At 54.1% G+C, this 19723-nt stretch overlaps 1 protein-coding gene across 1 annotated transcript; it reads right to left on the bottom strand.

Annotated features, from left to right (window-relative positions):
- Window positions 1-541: 541 nt before the first annotated feature.
- Window positions 542-8377, bottom strand: DGCR6 (DiGeorge syndrome critical region gene 6). Its single transcript, XM_058816850.1, has 5 exons — window positions 8215-8377; window positions 7986-8146; window positions 7298-7398; window positions 3304-3444; window positions 542-1230 (listed from the first exon to the last, which is right to left on the bottom strand). The coding sequence occupies exons 1-5, from the start codon at window positions 8337-8339 to the stop codon at window positions 1147-1149; spliced, it is 612 nt and encodes a 203-aa protein (XP_058672833.1). The 5' UTR covers window positions 8340-8377; the 3' UTR covers window positions 542-1146.
- Window positions 8378-19723: the final 11346 nt, after the last annotated feature.

A 19723-nucleotide genomic window follows, 5' to 3' on the forward strand; every position in this document is an offset into this window, starting at 1 on the left:
CAGAGGGGAATGCTGCCCACCTTGCCCCTCACCACTGCTCAGCAGTGTGGCACAGAGCTCCCATCTAAGGGTCCAGTGGCAACACAGTTCCAGGAGCTCTGTGGGGACTTTGCAGTGGTACAGGTCCCAAACCAGCCTGCTTTCCAGATGGGGACTTTCATGCAGGAGGTGAAGATTCCACACAAGCAGTAGGTCTTGTCTCCAGCTCTTGAATCACAGCAGCATCATCTCCATGGGGAGGGAACACCACACATGATGGAAATGGGAGGGAGCCCCAGCCCTGAATTTCCAAAAGCCTCCTTGGTCCTTGTAGCTCTGATCTTGTGTTGGTCTCCTCCAGCACCAGCTTTCCCCACCATAAGGCCACCCACAAGCTCTTCCAACACCCTGAAAGATCTCAGAAACACTCCAGGTTCCTCCCCAGCTTCCATCAAACCCACCACAAGCCCAACTGAGGACAGGACAAACACAACCACTGGCATTCAGAAAGCTGCAGCCCCAAAAGAAAAGTGTTTTATTTTTCTTAATTTGGAAACTGGTTTAAAAGAAGAAAGCAAAAGCTCTGCTTTCTGAGTCAATGGGAACACTGCAAACACCAGTCCTGTAACTCTGGGCTGAGGCCTGAAATCCTCCTTTAATACAGATGATGCTGGCCAGCATACAGATAAACGAATACAGATAATGCTGGTACCAGCCTGGAGGAGACTCTGGGAAGGGTCTGCCTGACTAAGAGGTTGTTTCTGCCTTAACAACACACAGAAGCATCCTTGGAATTGTTCTCCCCTCCCCAGTTACATCATCTAAACACAGGGTCACCCTCACACAGTGGGGCTCTGTGTGCTCAGTGCTCAGCCCAGCCTTGGCCTCAGCATCACTGAGGACATTCCTGGCAGGTGACCACGCTCCATCTTCTCCCAGCTGAGCCAGATGCAGCTGACACTGCTCTGAGGACCTGAGAGCCATCCCCAGGCCCCAAACCATCCCCTGTGCTGGGCTCTGCCTACCCCAGCTCTAATCTAAGCGTCTCAGCAATTTCTTCTACTCCTGTAGCCTCTTCCTGACACAAAACAAAGCAAATGCATGGACAGTCTGTTTAGAGGGAAGTCAGAGGAAAAACTCTGGGAGGTGAACAGTAGATTTGCTCTTTCAGGAAAAAGTCTTCTCAGCCTCAGCTTCCTTCTGCTGCAGCTTCCGAATCAGCTCCAGCAAATTCATCTGTAGAGTCAGCTCCTGCAAAGGGAGAAAAATGTTTGTGCAAAGAGATGATTCCACTTCTGCTGCATGAAGCAGGAAGGACTGGCCTGTCCCATGTCCCCAAGAGCTTCTTGTTCTTAGGGAATTACAAAAAAATCAACCAGGCAGCTAAAAACCAAATGCTTCATCTTGTTCAGGTGTTTCTCTAAAACATGGAGCAGTGACATCTTACCAGACTTGCTGCAAACTGTGGCTGTCTTAAGAATGCCAGCACTTGAGGATTCCTTAAGGATCCAGAGAGGCTCTCCAGAGAGGCACACATGATAAATGTGCTAGGGGCTATGAGGGCTGGCAGGCTGAGGAGGGCCAGCAGCCCCAGTAAAGGTTCTTCAGGCCCCTTCCCACATCCCCCAGCATCTCCAACTTCCTGACCCCTTCCCAGCATAGAAGGGCAGGAAGAGGAGGGATTGCTTTGGGAACCCTCTGAGTGGGATCCAAGGCAGGCACAACACATGGCTGTGCTGGTGCATCAAATTCCCTGCAAGCATTTCATTCCCTGTTTCTGGAAAACTCCCTTTTCCAGGACCACAATCTATTGGAGACATCAACATCAGCTCACAGTTCCTTTGCCACCTGCTTGTTCTTTAATTACATCTAGCTCAGAGACAACATGGTGGAGCCAATAATTTGCGAGTGTAGGTCTGTGACTCAGCCCTGCAGACACGGAGCTATGGAAATAAAAACCTATTTTTGTAAGAATATATCCCCTGCACAAGGAAGCATTTCATACAGACTGGGGGGGAAACACATCAGCTGATGGGAACCGTGTGAACAGATTCCAGCAGGGATTTCTTGGTGGCCCTCACAGGCACAAGCCAAGATCCGGAATGGTCTTGGCATCTATCCCAAAGGTGAACATACACAAACGCAGCAAAGAGGAACCCTAATAAGGCTTATTGCTTACAGAAACAACATGAAGGGCAGGGCAGGAGGGAGAGAACAGGCTCTCTGCATTACACAACCAGGGAATAGCAACACTGAAAAAATAAGAGGCTTGTTCAAGGCTCCACAACTGGGAATCATGCGGGTGGGTGTTAGAAAATGCCTGTTTGGCTTCATTTAAGCTGTGTTTTCTCAGCAGTAGGTTTTTATCAAAGTGACATTTAATCAGCTGAAAAAACAGAGTTAAGAACAGCCTGTCTCTGTGTTCCCTGCAAACTTGTATGGCTTTACAACAAGACTTGGGAATTTTGAGGTTCTTTGTTCCTGTGGCGGCAGGAACAAAGGACATAAAGGAATAAATAAATAAGGACAATGTGCACAAACCCAGGTGACTCCTCAGATAATTTGAGAGCAAATGCCCTGGGGAAACTGGGAACAATTCTTTATCACAGCCTGAGATCATCAGCTCCAGCAAGTCACACGCAAGAATGAACAAGGTGCCTAATAAACAGTCTTGGAGTCAGTTTTCATAGCTAAGCTGAATATAAATGCAGTAAATGAATTCTTTTAGTGCTTTTCAGACCCATTTGAGATTCACAGGACTTCAGGCTGTTGGCACAGTGTTTTGGTCCCCCACAATGGAAAAAAGTACTGCAGGATGTTGGGAACGCTGCCAAATGGTACCTGGGTTTCTGCTCTTTAGTTGTGAACTGAGTACAAGTTCTGACCAGCACACACCACCCACCAGTAGGGAGGCAAAGGACAGATTGTTCTGTTTGACACACCCATCCCCAATTTATCTACAGCGAGATTTTTTAAAAAAAATTAAAGATACCAACCCAAGAGCACTGTTAAACAATCATGGAATGGTTGAGGTTGGAAGAGATTTTTAAAGGTCATCCATGTCCACCCCCTACCATGGGCAGGCACACCTCCCACTGTCCCAGGCTGCTCCAAGCCCCATCCAGCCTGGCTTTGGACACTGCCAGGGATCCAGGGGCAGCCACAGCTGCTCTGGGCAACCTGTGCCTTACCAGCCTTCCAGAAAAAAAATTCTCCCTAATATCCCACCTAAGCCTGCCCTCTGGCTATGGGAAGCCATTCCCCCTTGTCCTGTCCCTCCCAGCTCTGGTCAGAACAGCTCCCCTGCCGTGCTCAAACACCCACCTGGGGGTTGGTGGTGATGTAGAAGCCAGACACCCCGGCCTTCTCCAGGGTGCTCTGCTGGTCGATTACTTTTTGGTCCAATTCCAAGACAATCTTCTCATCCATCATTCGCTGCTCCTCTCGGATCTGTTGCTCCATAGCCTGAAAAATGTTAAAGTCAATGGGAAAATGGAACATCTGCGTTCCTCCCATCTCTTTCTCATCTCTAAAATTTTTACTTGGAACTCGAGAGCAACCAGGCCCTGAATCTCTCCTGATGAGTCCAAGGACAGCAATGGGAAACCAGCAGAGCCCCAGGTCTTAACACCTCCACCTGCAAAGCTGCCACTCCAGAAAATGCAGGGAAGTCATGGGAACAGCCTGCTCTCTGAGTGTCTGGAGGCCAGGAAAGACCATGAGGAAACACCACAGTATCTGCATCACTTTCTCTGATGAGTCACCACCTGACCTATGGCTGAGCTCAGCCCAAGAACTGTGTGTCCCTCTCAGGTGACGCTGAAGGAATCCTTGGAGGAATAACCTAGGCCACTGAAGCTCATCAAGATGGCTCCCTGGACACTAATATGGTGCTGGAGCTGTGAACCCCATACAGATCCTATTTATTTCTGAAAGGATCTGAATGCTGGGCTCTATTTTGACAGACTGAAAACATTATTAAAGAAGAACTTTGCCAGAATAGCTCCAACCAGGAGGGCATGGCCACTGCTGTCTCACCAACATCTGCCCAAGCTCCAGCAGAGTCATTCTGTGATGCCTCCAGAGAAGAATGGAGCCCAGCAAACAAAGGCATGCTGGAAATCAGGAGTGGAAGCAGAGAGCAGGGCTGCAGGGGACAAGCAGAGAATAGATCAAGTAAAGAGTCCCACGTGTGCAGAGGTGATACCAGGCTGCACTGAACAGCAGACTTCCTTTGCAAGCCACAGGGAACACCAGGAATCATCAAACCCCATCAAAAAACAATGACAGGCTCATTTCTGTAGGGTGGGCAGCAGAGTGAAGGCACAGATTCTGCTGCTCTGCTCAGGTGAGACCCCCCCTACAGAGCTGCCTCCAGCTCTGGGGGCCTAGCACAGCAAGGACATGGAGCTGCTAGAGCAAGTCCAGAGGAGGGCAAGGAGACGCTCCAAGGGCTGAAGACTCTGTGTGACCTTGAGCCCCTTCCAGTGCCTAAAGAGGCTCCAAGAGAGATGGAGAGGGACTTGGGACAAGGGGTGGAGAGACACAACAAGGGGGAATGGCTTCAAATGGAGAGGGCAGAATTAGACTAGATGTTAAGAGGAATTCTTCCGTGTGAGGATGGTGACACAATGACAAAAGTTGTCCAGAGAAGCTGTGGCTGCCCCATCCCTGGCAGTGTCCATGGCTAGGTTGGATGGGGCTTGGAGCAACCTGGGATAGTGCCAGGTGTCCCCACCCATGGCAGGATGGGGTGGGACTGGATGAACTTGAAGGTCCCTCCTAAACCAAACCATTCCATCATTCTGTGCTTCTCCTGCAAGAAGCAGGAAATAAATAAATCATTAGAGAGCATCCAAAGGAAGGCAACAAACAGGGTGAAGGGCTTTGAGGGGAAACCATATGAGGAGCAGATGGTCTGTTCAGCTGGAGGAGACTGAGGGGAGACTCACTGAAAATTAAAACTTCCTTGAAAGGCAAAGAAGAGGGGCAGAAGCTAACCTGTTCTCTGTGGTGACCAGTGACAGGACCTGTGGGAATGACTTGAAGTTGTGTCGGGGAGGGTCAGGCTGAGCTCAGGGCAAGGTTCTTCCCCCAGAGGGTGCTGGCACTGCCCAGGCTGCCCAGGGAATGGGCACGGCCCCGAGGCTGCCAGAGCTCCAGGAGCCTTTGGGCAGCACTGCCAGGGATGGACAGGGTGGGGTTGTTGGGGGTCTGGGCAGGGACAGGGGCTGGGCTGGATGGTCCTTGTAGGTTTCTTCTGACTCAGCTTTTTGTGTGATTCTGTGAAAAGCCACAAGTTTTCATCATTTCATTCATGCAACGCTGCCCTTTTGTAACAGAGAACTCAGGCACATGTTCAGCTGGAAACATCCATGTGCTAAAACTATTCCCACTGCACAGAAAGGCAGAAGTCACAAACCCCAGTGGCTGCTGGTTAAAATGGCCTTGGAGGGGAGATGAACACCTCCACCCTCCCACAATTCCTGGTGAAAATTCAGAATTTGTGTGACAGAACTCTCGGCCATGAACAGTGTGGGGAAGGGCTGAGGTGTGTCTGCACCAAGGTGTGACCTAACAAAGAGCAGCTATCACTCACATGGGGCAGGAGCTACCTCTTGGAACATCTCCTGGATGCAGAGCCCACAATTAGCATATCACAGTGAGGAACCTTCACAGATGCAGAATTTGGATCCCCTCGAAGGTGACTACACAAAAGCTGCTCCAGAGAAAACATTTAGGGCAGGATCTCATGGCAATAAATGGGAAGAAACTCAAGACAACTCCAGCTCCAACAGAAGCCAAGGCAGAGTGATGACTGCTCCTTCACCAAAGGATGCTGAGGAACAAACCTAAGCAAGCTCTGTCCTCACACTTTCTTCAGTCCAGGGGTTCAATCCCTTTGTGGGAGACACAACAGATTAAAATGCCTCATTACCCAGATTTTCCCTCCTCCCACCCACCTCAGTGGGCCATTGCCTCCTTCACTTACTGTGCTGGAGAACTGACTTTCTTTGGACTTGAACAAAACACCCAAATTTAAGTGCCTCACATTGCTTAGTGTTGGCATCTAATTCTGGGTTAGAGAAAAGTGTCACATCTTGGACAAATCTGAGGCACACAAGTTTTGCTTCAGCCCTGCCGGCCATGGACCCTGCATGATGGGCTAAGCTTTTCTAAATGCCATGGATTCCACTGAGGAGCCAAACATCTAAAACATACACCCTGTATTTCCTGTCCTGTGAGACCAATCCCAAGTTACCCCATGGGAACTGATCATGGAAACCTTTAACCACAGAGGGTACCTCCAATTACACACACATCAGATACAACAGAAATGATCAATCTGTTCCCAAAATGCTCTACAGCAGAATTGTCAGAGGATGAAGACAGGAAGAAGTGACTCTATTAACACCTTGGAGAGGAAAACAGAAGAAGGGTAGAGGGCAGGTAGGAGGAAGTTGCACAGCATGTAAGACAAGGAGAAGTCTTGGGCAATTTAATGAAATACTGGAAGTGTTGAAAACAGGCAGTAGAGATTACTGCTGGAAGTCTAAGTTACTCAGAGACAGAAGCAACAAGGACAGGTACCAGAGGTCCAGCCTGGCTTTAGTTACCTTGGCAGGAAATGAGGAATGTGGGAACACCAAAGAATCCAACAACAGCAAGCACTGACATGGGCCAAGGCAGGAAACTGTTCTCATTCACCTCATGTGGACCAAAGTAGCTTACCCCCACATTTCAACCCCACTGACTAACATAACCAGCTACTTGCCATTTTCTTACATTACAAAACTGCCTCTATCTATCACGAAGAGGTGACAGAAAAGTCCTCTGGGACTGAATCTTTTTGAAATGCCTTGGGATGCTCTCAGAAACTCTAATTATGAAACTGGAGGTGTTTCCTCCTTATCAGTGGTACTCTCATAGGATAGTTACACCCATCCTATACAGGCTTCAGGCCATCAGATAATGATGGATCATTAAAGTGCTGTGGAGAGCATTGCCTTTGGAGCAGGCTCCTGAGCTTCCACAATGCTCAGATCACACCAGGGATGGCAAGAGCCTGCGCCCCTACCTTGAGGGAACAAAAGGTAGAGCAAGAGGAGCAGGCCTCTAGACTGAGGTGGGGAAACCAGGTCTGTGCTAGTTTCCAGGCCAGCCAGGACAGCTGGTGTCTCCTGAGGCTGCAGGATAGGAACAGGCAAACCCTCTGGAGATGCTGCAGAGCTCCTGCAGTAATGGGGCTGTGGGAGTCCTGGGAAGGGACACAGCTCTGCACTCCTGCCACCCCCACCTCCAGCCCAGCCCCTCTCACCTCCATCTCACGCTGCTGGGCTGCACGGAGCAGTGGCAAGTTGTGGGGCCTGCAGCACTGCTGGGCCTCCTTGTGCCGATGGAACAGCTCCTGCTTCAGCCCTGCCAATGGCACGGGGGGCTCAGGAGGGCACACAGCTGCCAGGTGCCCCCAGTGCCCCCCCTACCTCCCTCCCTCCCTCCAGTGCCCTCCCCACAACGTGCAATGTCATTCCCTGTAGCTCCCTTATGCCCTCACAACCCACCCCCAGGGCGCCACAAACCACCCCAAAACCCCCCCAAGCTGTCCCTCTCAGCATCACCTCCAGTGTCCCCATCACAGTCCCCCAGTGCCCTCTAGTGTCACCCGCAGTGTCCTCCACTGTCTCATAACCTGCCCCCTTACTGTCACCCCCCTCCCCCCCAGCGCCATCCCCAAGCCCCCACTGCCCCCTCACCCTGTCTCCCTGGTGTCCCCCCACCGCCAGTATCCTCCGAACCCCCTCCCCACCCCAGAGATGCCCCAGGCCCGTCTCCTCCCGCAGGGTCCCCATCACTTCCCTGGAGTGCCACCCCCATTTCTCCTGAGCTGTCCACCCGCTCTGTCCCCTCCAGTGCTCCAGCACGGCCGCCCTTGTGGCCCTCGCCCCAGCGCTGCCCTCTCCAGTGCCCCCAGAGGCCCGGAACTCCCCCCACGGCGGCCCCGGTACCGCGGTGCTCGCTGTGCAGCTGCCGCCGCTGGCTGTACAGGTTCTTCTCGGTGAGGTGCTGGATCTCCAGCAGCCCCTGCACGATCTCGAACACGGTCCCGTCCAGCAGCGCCAGCGCCAGCTCGGACAACGTCGTGTACGAGAGGCGCTGCTGGCAGGCACTGCGGGCACACACCGGGTCAGCGCCGGCACCGGCAGCGGCCCCTGGCCCCCCTCGGGCTCCGCTCACCTGGGCAGCGCCTTGACAAGCGCCTGCAGCTCGGCCAGCAGCCGGTAGTGCCGCTCCTGCTGCCGGGACAGCACCTCCTGCTGCTGCTGCTGCTCGGCCGCCTCGAACCCGCCGGGCCGCGCCATCGCCCCGCCGGCTCCCTCCCCCTCACGCGCTCCCTCACGGCCCTCCTGCGATCTGCGATCTGCGATCTGCGGCTGCGCAGCGCCGCACGACCCCCGCCTCCTGCCGCAATTTGCGCATGCGCGAAGTCGCCTCACGTCTCCATCGCCCCGCCCCGCCCCCGAGACGCTCAAGCCTCGCCCCTCCGGCCGTCACAAGCCCCGCCCCCAGAAGCAGCCAATCCCCGGCCAGTTCCTCCCTATGGCCTCGCCCATTGCCCCGCCCCCCTGCTCCCTGTCGCGATTCCCGCTCATCCCGGTCCTTGCCGCTCCCTGTCGCGATTCCCGCTCATCCTCTTTCTTGCTGCTCCCTGTCGCGATTCCCGCTCATCCTCTTTCTTGCCGCTCCCTGTCGCGATTCCCGCTCATCCTCTTTCTTGCCGCTCCCTGTCGCGATTCCCGCTCATCCTCTTTCTTGCCGCTCCCTGTCGCGATTCCCGCTCATCCCCGTCCTTGCCGTTTCTGGCAGCCTCGGGGCCCATCCCGGGCCCCGGCCGGAGATTTCCAGGCGGTTCCACCCCAGCCCATCCCATGGGATGCACGGGCAGGAATCTCGGACTATCCCCCTGTTCCAGCTTGGAAGCAATTACAGATGTTTTAAATTATTTTATCAGGAGCGCTTCAGACGTAATTTGTCCGCTTTGGAGTGGATGAGTCAAAAGTGGGTGACAAGGTGGCTTCAATCAGGGCCAAAAATGTGGTGCATCCCCAGCACTGGTGGGATTGCACTCTGTGAAGTAATTCCAACCTATGAAGTGAGGAACATTCCCTATGGACACTGTGCCAGGGTCATGCTGGGCAATGTCTGGGGATGCCTTAGCAAGGATGAGGCTGCACGGCTGCCCAGATCCCTTCCAGTCCCTGAAATCACATGGAGTGTGCATGCTGGGGTGGTGATGGGTCCTTCCCCTGCACGCTGGGGTGTGGGACATGAGGGGTGAAGAAGGATGAGCTGTGCATTCATGGCAGCAGAGCACAGGAAAAGGTTCCTGTGTTCAATTAATAAGAGGAAAGATTCATTGAAATGGGTTAAGAATGCCTTAAAAATACTGGATTTAATAGGACTTCAAAGCCTACAGATGCTGCACTGCTGCTCAGGGGGACTGGAAATAGCAGAGAGAACACAAAGCATCTCCAGCAAAATGGAGTATCCTGAAAACATCCCTGAATGGAAATTACTTTCTTTCCCCCAGTTCAATGCCTTAAATTTCCATTCAAGGATCCCTAAATCCGAAGAGCTGGAGAGGCTTTGGGTGGCTGACTGCAGATCTCTATGCCTGGGCTACTTAGACCTTATGGAGTTAACCATGCTGTGTCCATCTGTCCAGCCTGCCCCTGCCTGTCCTTCCCCAGCCTGGTAGAAGCACCTCCATGGAATGATTTCTCCAGGAGCCACTAGGAGGTTTTGCTGTGCTGGAGCAGCGAGAGGCTGAGTGCTGCAGCCTCTGCTGAGCTGCTGGGTAATGGGTCCTTTAAACAGAGCTGAGAGCTGTGCTGCCCAGCTTGGACATGGGCAAGAGCCTGGATCGGGATGAAAACATGCCAAACACTTTGCCATACTCCTCCGTGAAGATTTGATGGCAGCTTTTGCTAAATATCCCCTTCTGCGTGTCACCTGCTGTCACAGAGTTTTGCTGTCCTGGGGAATACCCCCAGCAGCACAACCCAAAATCCCATTGACAGCCAGTGATGCTCAGGGATGGTTTCCCCTGACACACAACCAGACCAGCTACCTGCCCTGGCATGTCTGCCTGCACTGGTTAGGATGTAAAACCCACCTGCCTTGTCCCCTGCAGTGTCACAGCCTCATGGGCATGCCACAGTAAAGGCAGCCTCTGCCTTTACTTTGCTGCTCTCATGGCTTCACTGGGCTCCTGCTCCCTGCCCGAGGCTGTTTTGGGGGCTTTCAAGCCCGGAGGTGTGTAGCTGCGGGGACCCTGTGTCACAGGGCTTGCAAGGGTTGCAGGATGAAGAGAGAGACGAGAATGTTGACCTCATGGTCAGAAGGCTTGATTTATTAGTTTATGATATATATTACATCATGACTATACTACAAAGAATAGAAGGAAAGTTCTCAGAAGGCTAGCTAAGCTAAGAATAGAAAAGGAATGAATAACAAAGATCTGTGTCTCAGCAGAGAGTGAGACCCAGCCCTGCCGTGAGTGGTCAGTAAATCCAAACATCCACCCGAGACCAATCACGGATCCACCTGCTGCATTCCACAGCAGCAGATAACCATTGTTTACACTTTGTTGCTGAAACTTCTCAGCTTCAGCAGGAAAAATCCTAACGAAAGGGTTTTAATGAAAAGATGTCTGTGACAATTCTGAGCAGCAGCAGGCCGGAGGCCGTGCAGGAGCCCTGGCAGACCGTGCCCGTGGGATTGTGTGGCTGTGGGGACCTGAGCAGCAGCAGGCCGGAGGCCGTGCAGGAGCTCCGGCAGTGCGTGCCCGTGCCCGTGGCTGTGGGCAGCAGCCGTGGGTGCATCCCTGCACATCCCTGTGGGTGGAAGGGGGGAGCTGAGAGAGGCTTGGCCCGGGGAAGAGCAGGGCACATGCCCACGGTGCCAGCAAGAGAGCGGCACCATCGGTGCCTGTGCACCCCCGTGAGGGGGGAGGCAGGGGCGGCCAGGGCCTCTGCTCTGCCGCGGACATTCCTCTCCCTTCCTTTGTGCAGCAGGAAATCTGCGCTTCCTCCGTTCCCAGCGCTGCTCCCGCCTCAATCGCTACCAGATGTGGCTCCCATGCATTTCTCATTAGCCCGGCAGCTCCGGGCGCTGCCGCTGCAGCCTGCGGGGCTGGCGACACAAACGCAGCCATCCTGGGGCTCCCGGTGGGGGGGGATCTGAGCTGGTGTGTGCTCCGTGAGGTACCTGGAGCTTTGCACCGGCATCATTGCTGGGCCAGGATGCTGATGGGGATGCAGGGATCTCTGTGGGGATGGAGCTGGGACAGGGTCCTCTGCTGGGACCTGCACAAGTGCCATGGGGACAGAGGGACGTGGGGTTTGGGTTGGAGGAAGGAGCTCAGTGAGCTGGACTGCAGCTGGGTCAGCCATTGGGGACAATCTGCATCCCTAGGCTGGCTCTGGGAATGTAGGAGAGGTGGGTGGGTGGCACACATGGGGACTGGGGCTGGAGACCACGGTGACCTGGGGTGTCCCATGCCATGTATGTCCAGGCAGGGAGTACATCAAGATAGGTTGGGATGTGCAGGAGGCTCTTGGGGGGTGGGTTCAGGCTGAGGTGGTGTAGTCCCCGACCAGCTAACAGTGTTTGCAGTGGTGCCACAAGCAGCTCAGGTGACACAGCATGGGTGGAGGAAACACGGGTGCTTCCTGAGCTCCCTAGAACATGCCAGCACCAAGGACGAAGCCACGGCCGCTGGACCCAGGGGCTTGAGAGCAGAAACAACCTGCAGGTGGGTTGTGATGACCAGGAAGAGCCTTAACTAAGCCTGGATTGAACTATGAAGGGACAGGCAGACCTGAGAAAGCTCGTCTGTCCTTGCTCACCCTGTTACCCCCACCATGGAGTGAGAGAGTGGCTGGGGAAGAGCCCAGTGGGACTCTCCTGCTGGGCAGGATGAGGCCACAATTGTGTACTCATGGCCACAGGACCTCTGCACTGGGAGAATGAGATGTTCCTTGCCTTGGCACAGAGGAATCTGTGGCTGATCTTGTCCTGCTGCTTCTTGAGCCCCTAAACCAGCTGTGGGGCTTTCCTCATGTTGGTGGTGCAGAGGAGGCTGGGGGGGAAGCAGGGGGACAAGAAATACAACAGGAGTGGAGTGTCTGTGGAACCTGGTGCATGGGGGTATATTGCCATGGGGAATAATCCCCGAGCACCCTGAGCACACACCTTCCTGCAGGAGATGTCTGTCCTAGCCTGGAGTCCCTGGGAGAGCTGCCACATCACCATGGCTCTGAGTCACCACTCCAGAGCTGGGAGTGGCCTCCCCAGCCTTCGGTGAGCGTGGTGTCACCGGACAGCCAGCTGTCACTGAAAGAGGCCAATGCTCTGCAAATTCTGCCCCAAACATAGCTTTACTGCCTTTCCTGTGGAGTCAGGGACAGGTCAGCATAGCTGGTCCTTGGGCTGGGAGCACCCCAGCAGTGGCTCTGCTGCCATGGCACCAGTGTGGCCCGAGCTGGCCTGGCCATGGCAGGAGCACAGCCCAAGGCACGGGGCCTGCAGTTAGTGCCTGGCTGGAGCCCGAGCCAGGGCTGGAGCCAGGCTTTTCCTGAAGCAGCAACCCCCGCAGGCCAGGTCTGGGGGGCTGCTCTCCTCAAGGCTGGATCTGTCTCTCAGCCAGCTTGGCTTGGATGGTTTCCTCAAGTCTCCTCCACTCCTCTTTGGACCCTATAAGAGCTGCAGCAGCCCTCTGGGGTAGGGACTCCAGCAGCAGCCCTCAGACTCCATCCTGCACTGGCTGCACGGTCAGCCACCACCCTGGCTTTGCCACCTGTCCCCAGCCTTGCCCCCTCCTTTTTCAGGCCACTTTAACCTTTTGTGGGCCCTCATCTCATCTCCTGGGCAAGGGGAGGGCATGGCTGTGACTGCCAGAGCCTCAGCCTCAGGCTCACCGGATTTATTCCAATTTAAACACTTCAGAGTAAAAGTGTTTCCCCTGCTCTGGCCTCTGGAGCTGAATATCTGCACGGGAATTTCACCCCTGAGCTGCAGCTAAAATAAGACCTGGATCGAGGTGGTCGCTGGCTCGCGGAGGTGCTGGGTGAAGCCTGCACGCTCTCCTGCCCGCTGGCTGCTGCTGCAGCTGGGACACCCAGGGCTGCCGGCTGGGAGGGCAGCGTGCATCACTGGAAACATGGCAGAAAACATGTCCAGGCGTTGGCTGTCTGGGCCAAGCTCCATAGGGACTCAGAGGAGATGCTGGCAGCCACGTATCCTGAGCGCACATCATTCCTGGGATGGGACATGGATGTTCAGCCAGGGCAAATTCATGTGGGTTGTGGCTCAGAAGCTCAGGAGCATCTCATGTCTTTGCCACCTGCAGAGAGAAGTGTGTCAGGTCTGTTTGAGTTGAAGTGACAGGTCTGTATCACCCCATGGACAACACCCTGCCTGGGGAGCCTGGCAAGGGGCAGGAGCTGCTCCCCCTGGGCCGGCCGGGGAGGCTCCCAGCTGGCTGGGGCAGGAGCTCCCAGGTCACTGCACAGGGCTTCATAAGCAAGGATGACCTCGGGTGAGACTGAAGTGTGTGGACTTGGCTGGGAGTTGTGTGCAGGGGCCATGGGCTGCAAGGGGTGTGTGCAAAGCATGTACAGGATGCAAGTGACACAGCAGGCTGCAGGGGACACAAAGGATGCAGCGGGACATAAGAAATTCAGAAAGGATGCAAGGGGTATAAGGGATGTACAGGATTCTTAAAGGGCTGCAGCAGGCTATCAATAATGCATGCAAGCAAGCTGCAAGGGATTCAGAGAGTGCAACAGGATGTAAGAGTTGCAGTGGGATGTAAAGTATCCACGGGATGCAAGAGATGTAAAGGATATGACTGTATGTAGGGGTTACAGCAGCCTGGAGCCAGCCCCTTCTATCCCTTGGCTGGGGCTGCCCAGTTGGCCCTGTGTCCTTCTGAGTCTGCAGCCTGACTTTGGGCAGGGACCCCAGTTCGTGGGTCCTAGGATCCCCCTTGCTGTGCCCCTACAGTCACCAGCTGAGCAGGGACAGCTGCAGGCTGCACTCCCTTCCCCTCAGGATATTTTGGAGGTCTCCAAGCCCCTCAGGGGGACAAAACACCCGTCCCAGCGAGGTGGCTGTGGCTTCTCTGCTGCAGACAAGGAGCCCATTCAGCCCCACGCCCCGACCCCCGCCCTGCATCCTGTGCAGCTCCTCGGGGGGAGCGCAGCCAGCCCCCAGCAGCAGCCAGGGCCGATCATGTGGCTCCTAATGAAATCCAGATCCGGGCAGAGCGATGACATTGAGCAGTGATTTGTGCTCCCACCCAGACTAAACACGGGCAGCAGCGATGGCCGGGAGCACAGGCTGGGGATGAATCAGGTACCCGGAGCCTCTGCCTGACTTCTGCCTGATTATTCCTCCTCTCCTGCTCAAAACACTTGGATAGAGTGCCCTCATGCTTTCCCTGCAAAAATACGGATTTTTCCCAAATGATGCTTGCAGAGGCTGAAATAAAGGCTCAGGCTCTTGAATTTGCCCAGCGATGGCTCCGTGTGTTAGAAGCTCCTTTGCTCTGCGCAGCTCATTGCGGCCAGGGATTAACTGGGGTCCTGGATCACGTGGAAACACTTCCACTGGTCCATGGGTGAGGGAGAGCCTAAAATGGAGCCGAGGTGGGTTTGCAGAGAGTGTGGCCGGGAGGTGCAGCACGATCCCCCCGATGCCTGCAGTGGGGTCCGGTGCAGCCCCTCCCTGCGCACACCTAAGTGTGCACCTTTATGGGAACCCCATCCTCAGGATGGACAGCAGGGTTGCACAGGGCACACCTCCTGTGCACACCTGAGTGCTCACCGTGATGGGAGCCCCATCCTCAGGATGGACAGCAGGGCTGCACAGGGCACACCTCCTGTGCACACCTGAGTGCTCACCGTGATGGGAGCCCCATCCTCAGGATGGACAGCAGGGCTGCACAGGGCACACCTCCTGTGCACACCTGAGTGCTCACCGTGATGGGAGCCCCATCCTCAGGATGGACAGCAGGGCTGCACAGGGCACACCTCCTGTGCACACCTAAGCACACACCTTGATGGGAACCCCATCCTCAGGTCCTCAGGATGAATGGGCTGGGCTGCAGGGCCCCTAAGCTCTCCATGAGCTGAAGGAGTGTCCCCACTTGGAAGCCCATGCAATGCATGGCAGTGCAGGACAGGGCAGAGGTGACCAGCCCTGAGTGCCCATCGGTGGGGACAAAATGGCTTCAGAGAGGTCCTGCTCGAAGAGCCTGGAGCTGCTGCTGGGAGGGGAGGTCCCTACCAGACATCCTGCTGCCCTGCTGCCCTGCAAGTCCGTGCTGGAGCCCCCTGAAGGCCAGGTCCTCAGGGAAGGACCCAGGAGAGCCCTTGTTGGATTCAGCATTACAAAACCTGGTCTGTGGGCACGGTGTTGAGAGATGCCTGGGTGGCACTGCCATGATGCCAGTGGGGATGGGGCTGGCACCTGGGTGCTGTGGGCAGGCTTAGTCTCACCTCAATGTCCGCACCTTCAGCTCCTGGAGCTTTGCAAAACAGGTAAGTGCATAAGTTTTTGTGTATATATACATACTGTGTTTGTGTGTGTATAGATATATATTACCATATACATAAAACTACAGAAGTATATAAATCTATGTTATAAATGTGTAACTATATGTACCATGTGCTGTGGGAGTATCTAGGAGAGTGTAGGTGTCTATATACAAAAATAAATATAGAAATAGAAAAACATTTACTCCTGGAGTGTATAGGAGTGCATACAAATACCTTTTTTATATGATGTTATTTTTATATATATTTAAAAATTATATATAATATACACTCTTATACATTCCAGGAATAAAAAATATAGAAAATATATTGACTTAAAAATTATGTTTATAATATATAAACATATTTTTATGTGAGTGCATATACTCCTGGAGTATGTATTTCTATCCATGTCCTGTGTTTTGTGGCATCTTGGGCACGGGGTGCAGAGACAAAGCACTCCCCACCCCCCTGCCCCATTTTGCCATGAGGGAAAAGGCTGCACATACCCACCCAGAGGCTCCACCATCCCAAGGCAAAGCTGCAGGAGCTGGATCAAGGTGTCTGTGCCATGCCGGGGCTGGTGCTGCAGGGTCCCAGAGCCACCAGCCATGCTCACAGGGACCCCTGGGGCACAGGTTTCTCCTTCCTCCTGGATGCTGATGCTGGTGCTGCCATCCTGCAGGAGCACAGGGCCCGTCCTTGGCTCTGCAGGTTTGGTGCTACTTGGGTCAGGAGCTGGTGGGTACCAGGACAGCACAACAGCAGCAGCTGATGGCCCGCAAAAGGCTTCTATTTCTTGCCACTGAAACACCACCAGAGCCCTCCTCAAACACCAACTATCCCCAAGAGATGTTGATGAGGCTTCCGATAGCTGTGCTGAGGAGTGGGAAGTGATTCTGGCAGTGCTGCAGTGACTGTGACTCTTTGAGGTCCCCTGGGGTGACCCATGCAGCCTGGCAGCAGAGAGCCCAGTGCCAGCTGGGTGGTGGCTGCATGAGGACATCACCCACACAGCCTGGGGACATTGCAGCATCACCAGTGTGGCCATCCCTGCAGCCGAGTGTCCTGGGGAAGGCAGTCACGACCCTGCATCCACTTTGTGAGGCAGAGAAGGAAATGGCCATTTCCCCACCTATAGCATAGCCACAGGAAGTGTCAGCTGCATATATATTGATATTCCTATAATTCTGATAGAGCTGCCCAAACCCCTTCACGTTCCCCCATCCAGCATGAAATTCCCTCTGACACTGCCATCCCCCTTCCTAGTGAACACTGAGAGAGAAATTTCCTATATAGTTTTGGGAGCTCTGGGTTGTCTCCTGTGTGCTTCGTTCTCATTGGAGTTTCCCTTTTGGGTTTATTTTTGGTAGGGCCTGAAACAGGAAATGAATTGTTGGCAGCAGGCTGGCTTTTATTGCTGCTCGCTGGCCAAGCCAAAAACACGTGCTGTTGTCCAACCCAACAGCTCCTTCTCTGCTTTGGGAAGTCAGGAGGAAATGGGAGGCAGATCAGTGTTGCAGTGTTGGTGGAGGAGAGGATAAGCCAAAAGTATCACTGTGCTCCTCTGATCCCATGGATGATATGCTGGTGGAACGGGGTGCTGGTGGCTCCATCACAGCCACTGCCACAACTTCTCCTCAGCCATGGCCACCACATTGTCACCAAAAGCCCTACCTGTCTGTCAGGGTAGGTGGATCCTGCTCTGTCTCTGGGGAAGCAGAATACCTGATTTCTCCACATTATGACTGGGTTCAGCTGGCTTTTCCTTGAGGTCAAAGTTTTCTGCCTGCCCAAAATTGCCCTGAAAAGCAGCTCAGAACAGCAAGTATGGATCATTTCCTGGTGGAACTTACAGCTGCAGGAAAATTGTTTTATGGTTTTCAGCCTCTGCTGATTTGTAAACCCCTGAACAAGACCTCCTCACTGGTGCCTATCATGAGGAGCTGTCAGTCAGAGGTATCCAACATGCAGTGGTGGGAATAAAGCCTGCAGGATGCCTGGAACCTGGAAAAGAGATTCATTAGCCCTTCCTGATACCGAGCTGTGGCAATGCCTCATCCATGTCTTTCCCATGGATGGCATCACAGGACATTACGGGAAGATTCTGAACTGTCTGAGCTGGAAGGACCCTGTTGAAAAAACCCTGGAAGCAACAGAGTACCTCAGGGTGGACATCAGCTTATTGTTTTTCCTCAGAGCAAGGCAAAGCCCATAGTGGGAGCTGCTGGGGAGGGCACAGGCAGATGTCTGAAGGAAGTGTCCAGATGTGGTCTCCTTGTTCAAGAGGGATGTGAAGAAACCGGAGAGGCCTGGACAAGGAATATCAACATGTTCGTGGGGCTGGCACACATTGCACCAGGAGGAGGGGGCAGGGCTGGGCTGGGGGAAGGATTCTGAGAACAGTCAGTGGCTAAGGTCAGAGAATCACAGAATAGCCTGAGCTGAAGGAACCCCCAGGACCATCCAGTGCAGCCCCTGTCCCTGCCCAGTCCCCCAACAATCCCACCCTGTCCATCCCTGGCAGCACTGTCCAAATGCTCCTGGAGCTCTGGCAGCTTTGGGGCCAGGACCATTCCTTGGGGAGCCTGGGCAGTGCCAGCACCCTCTGGGGGTGTTAGTCCCTGTTAATCAGCCTAAATTTCCTCTAACATAGCTTCATGATAAAGTTGAACCCTTCTTGGTGGTGCTGAATGATGCAATGGGGTAAACAGTCACCAGCTGAAGCTTGGAAGATTCAGGTTCAATCTTGGAATAAAATTCCTCTCCAGGAGAGTGCACTTTTATTGCCTGCATTCAACTCCTTTACTTTTCTTTTACTGACCTATGAGTAGTTATCAATCTGAGTGTCTTGGAAGCCTCTTCACTTTGTTCAGCCACAGCCTCTGTGGTGGAAGGAGGGGCTTGGGTGCCATCCCAGGTCTCATGGATTCAGTGTCTCAATTTTTCTATTGATTTTCTCTGTTTTGTATCTGGCGACATTGAGCTCATTCATCCACTCCTTTTTCTGCACTGTATGATGTCCCAGGACTAATTTCAGCCACTGTCCTTCATCTTCCCAAATAAAACCTGAAGGAAAGGGGAAAAGTGAAGGAACTTTGAAAGGTGACCAGAAGCCTGTGAAACAACGCTGTGATGTCATTCTTCAGCTTTGTGTTACGTGATGATGTTTCTCCAGACATGTCAGGTACTGTGCTGGCTCCAGCTACACAATGCTGAGCCATGCCCAGGTGTGGGCCAGAGCCCCATCCCCTCCTGAGGGCTCTGCTGGGCTGGTGGCAGTCCTGGTTCCATGGGGTCTCATTCCATTCTGGTGCTCACCAGCTGCCTCCATCACCTCTGAGATTGCTGTGGTTGACCTTTTGGTCTGGTGGTTTTCTGGGACATCAACCTCTGCTGTGGGAACAGGACGGCTCCGTGATGGGCACCAATGCCCCCAGCTGCCCTGGAAGCCGACAGCCCCAATTCTAGTGTCAGGGAGAGTCCTGCTTAGGAATCTTGGACAGAAGCTGTGTGGGAGAAGCCTCAGCTTCTGGGCTGCCCCTGGGCTTGTCCCAGCCTTGTCCTCTGGCACCATCCTGCCTGGGGCTGTGTGAAGACCCCAAATGCTGACAGAGCTAGCAGACCCTGGGCAGGGGGTTACTCCCATGTCCCCCACATTTGTGTCCCAGCACCCTGAGCACCCAGGGGTGGGCTCTCTGCTCTCTTGAACCTCAGGGCCTGACCCAGGCTGCACTGAGCAGTGTCTGACCACGGGACCAGCAAGCCACTGGGATAACACTGGATACTGGGGGAAGGGAAGCTCCTCATCTTGTCCTCAGGGCTCATCTCTGATGGCAGGTGCGCATGTGTAGCAGCAGCTCCAGCGGGGACCTGCCTCCCATTTGTCTGCTGCTTGTTACCACCTGCCTGTGCTGCTGCAAGGTCATCCATCTCCCCCCTGCATCCCACTCAGGACCAGGGAGCACCCAAGCAATGCTAGGCATGTTGCCTGCCCACGGGAAGGCTGGGGCAGGGACAGATGGCACCCAGCTACGGAAGAAATACATTTTTATTAGGAAAGCGCTCTGCAGAGGTGCCAGGCTCTCTCATACCAAACGAATCCCTCCAACTCCATTGGATGGGATGCAGGAACCCCAAGGGCG

The sequence above is a fragment of the Ammospiza caudacuta genome, chromosome 18 (genome assembly GCF_027887145.1).
Source record: "Ammospiza caudacuta isolate bAmmCau1 chromosome 18, bAmmCau1.pri, whole genome shotgun sequence".
Lineage (NCBI taxonomy): Eukaryota > Metazoa > Chordata > Aves > Passeriformes > Passerellidae > Ammospiza > Ammospiza caudacuta.

What these genes read in the sequence shown, in the direction of transcription:
- DGCR6 (XM_058816850.1), bottom strand. Translation starts at nt 8,339, where the DNA reads ATGGCGCGGCCCGGCGGGTTCGAGGCGGCCGAGCAGCAGCAGCAGCAG. An exon ending in GCTGCACAGCGAGCACCGCG is followed by an intron (nt 7,399 to 7,985) that starts GTACCGGGGCCG and finishes TGCCATTGGCAG; the next exon opens with GGCTGAAGCAGGAGCTGTTC. An exon ending in CCCAGCAGCGTGAGATGGAG is followed by an intron (nt 3,445 to 7,297) that starts GTGAGAGGGGCT and finishes AACATTTTTCAG; the next exon opens with GCTATGGAGCAACAGATCCG.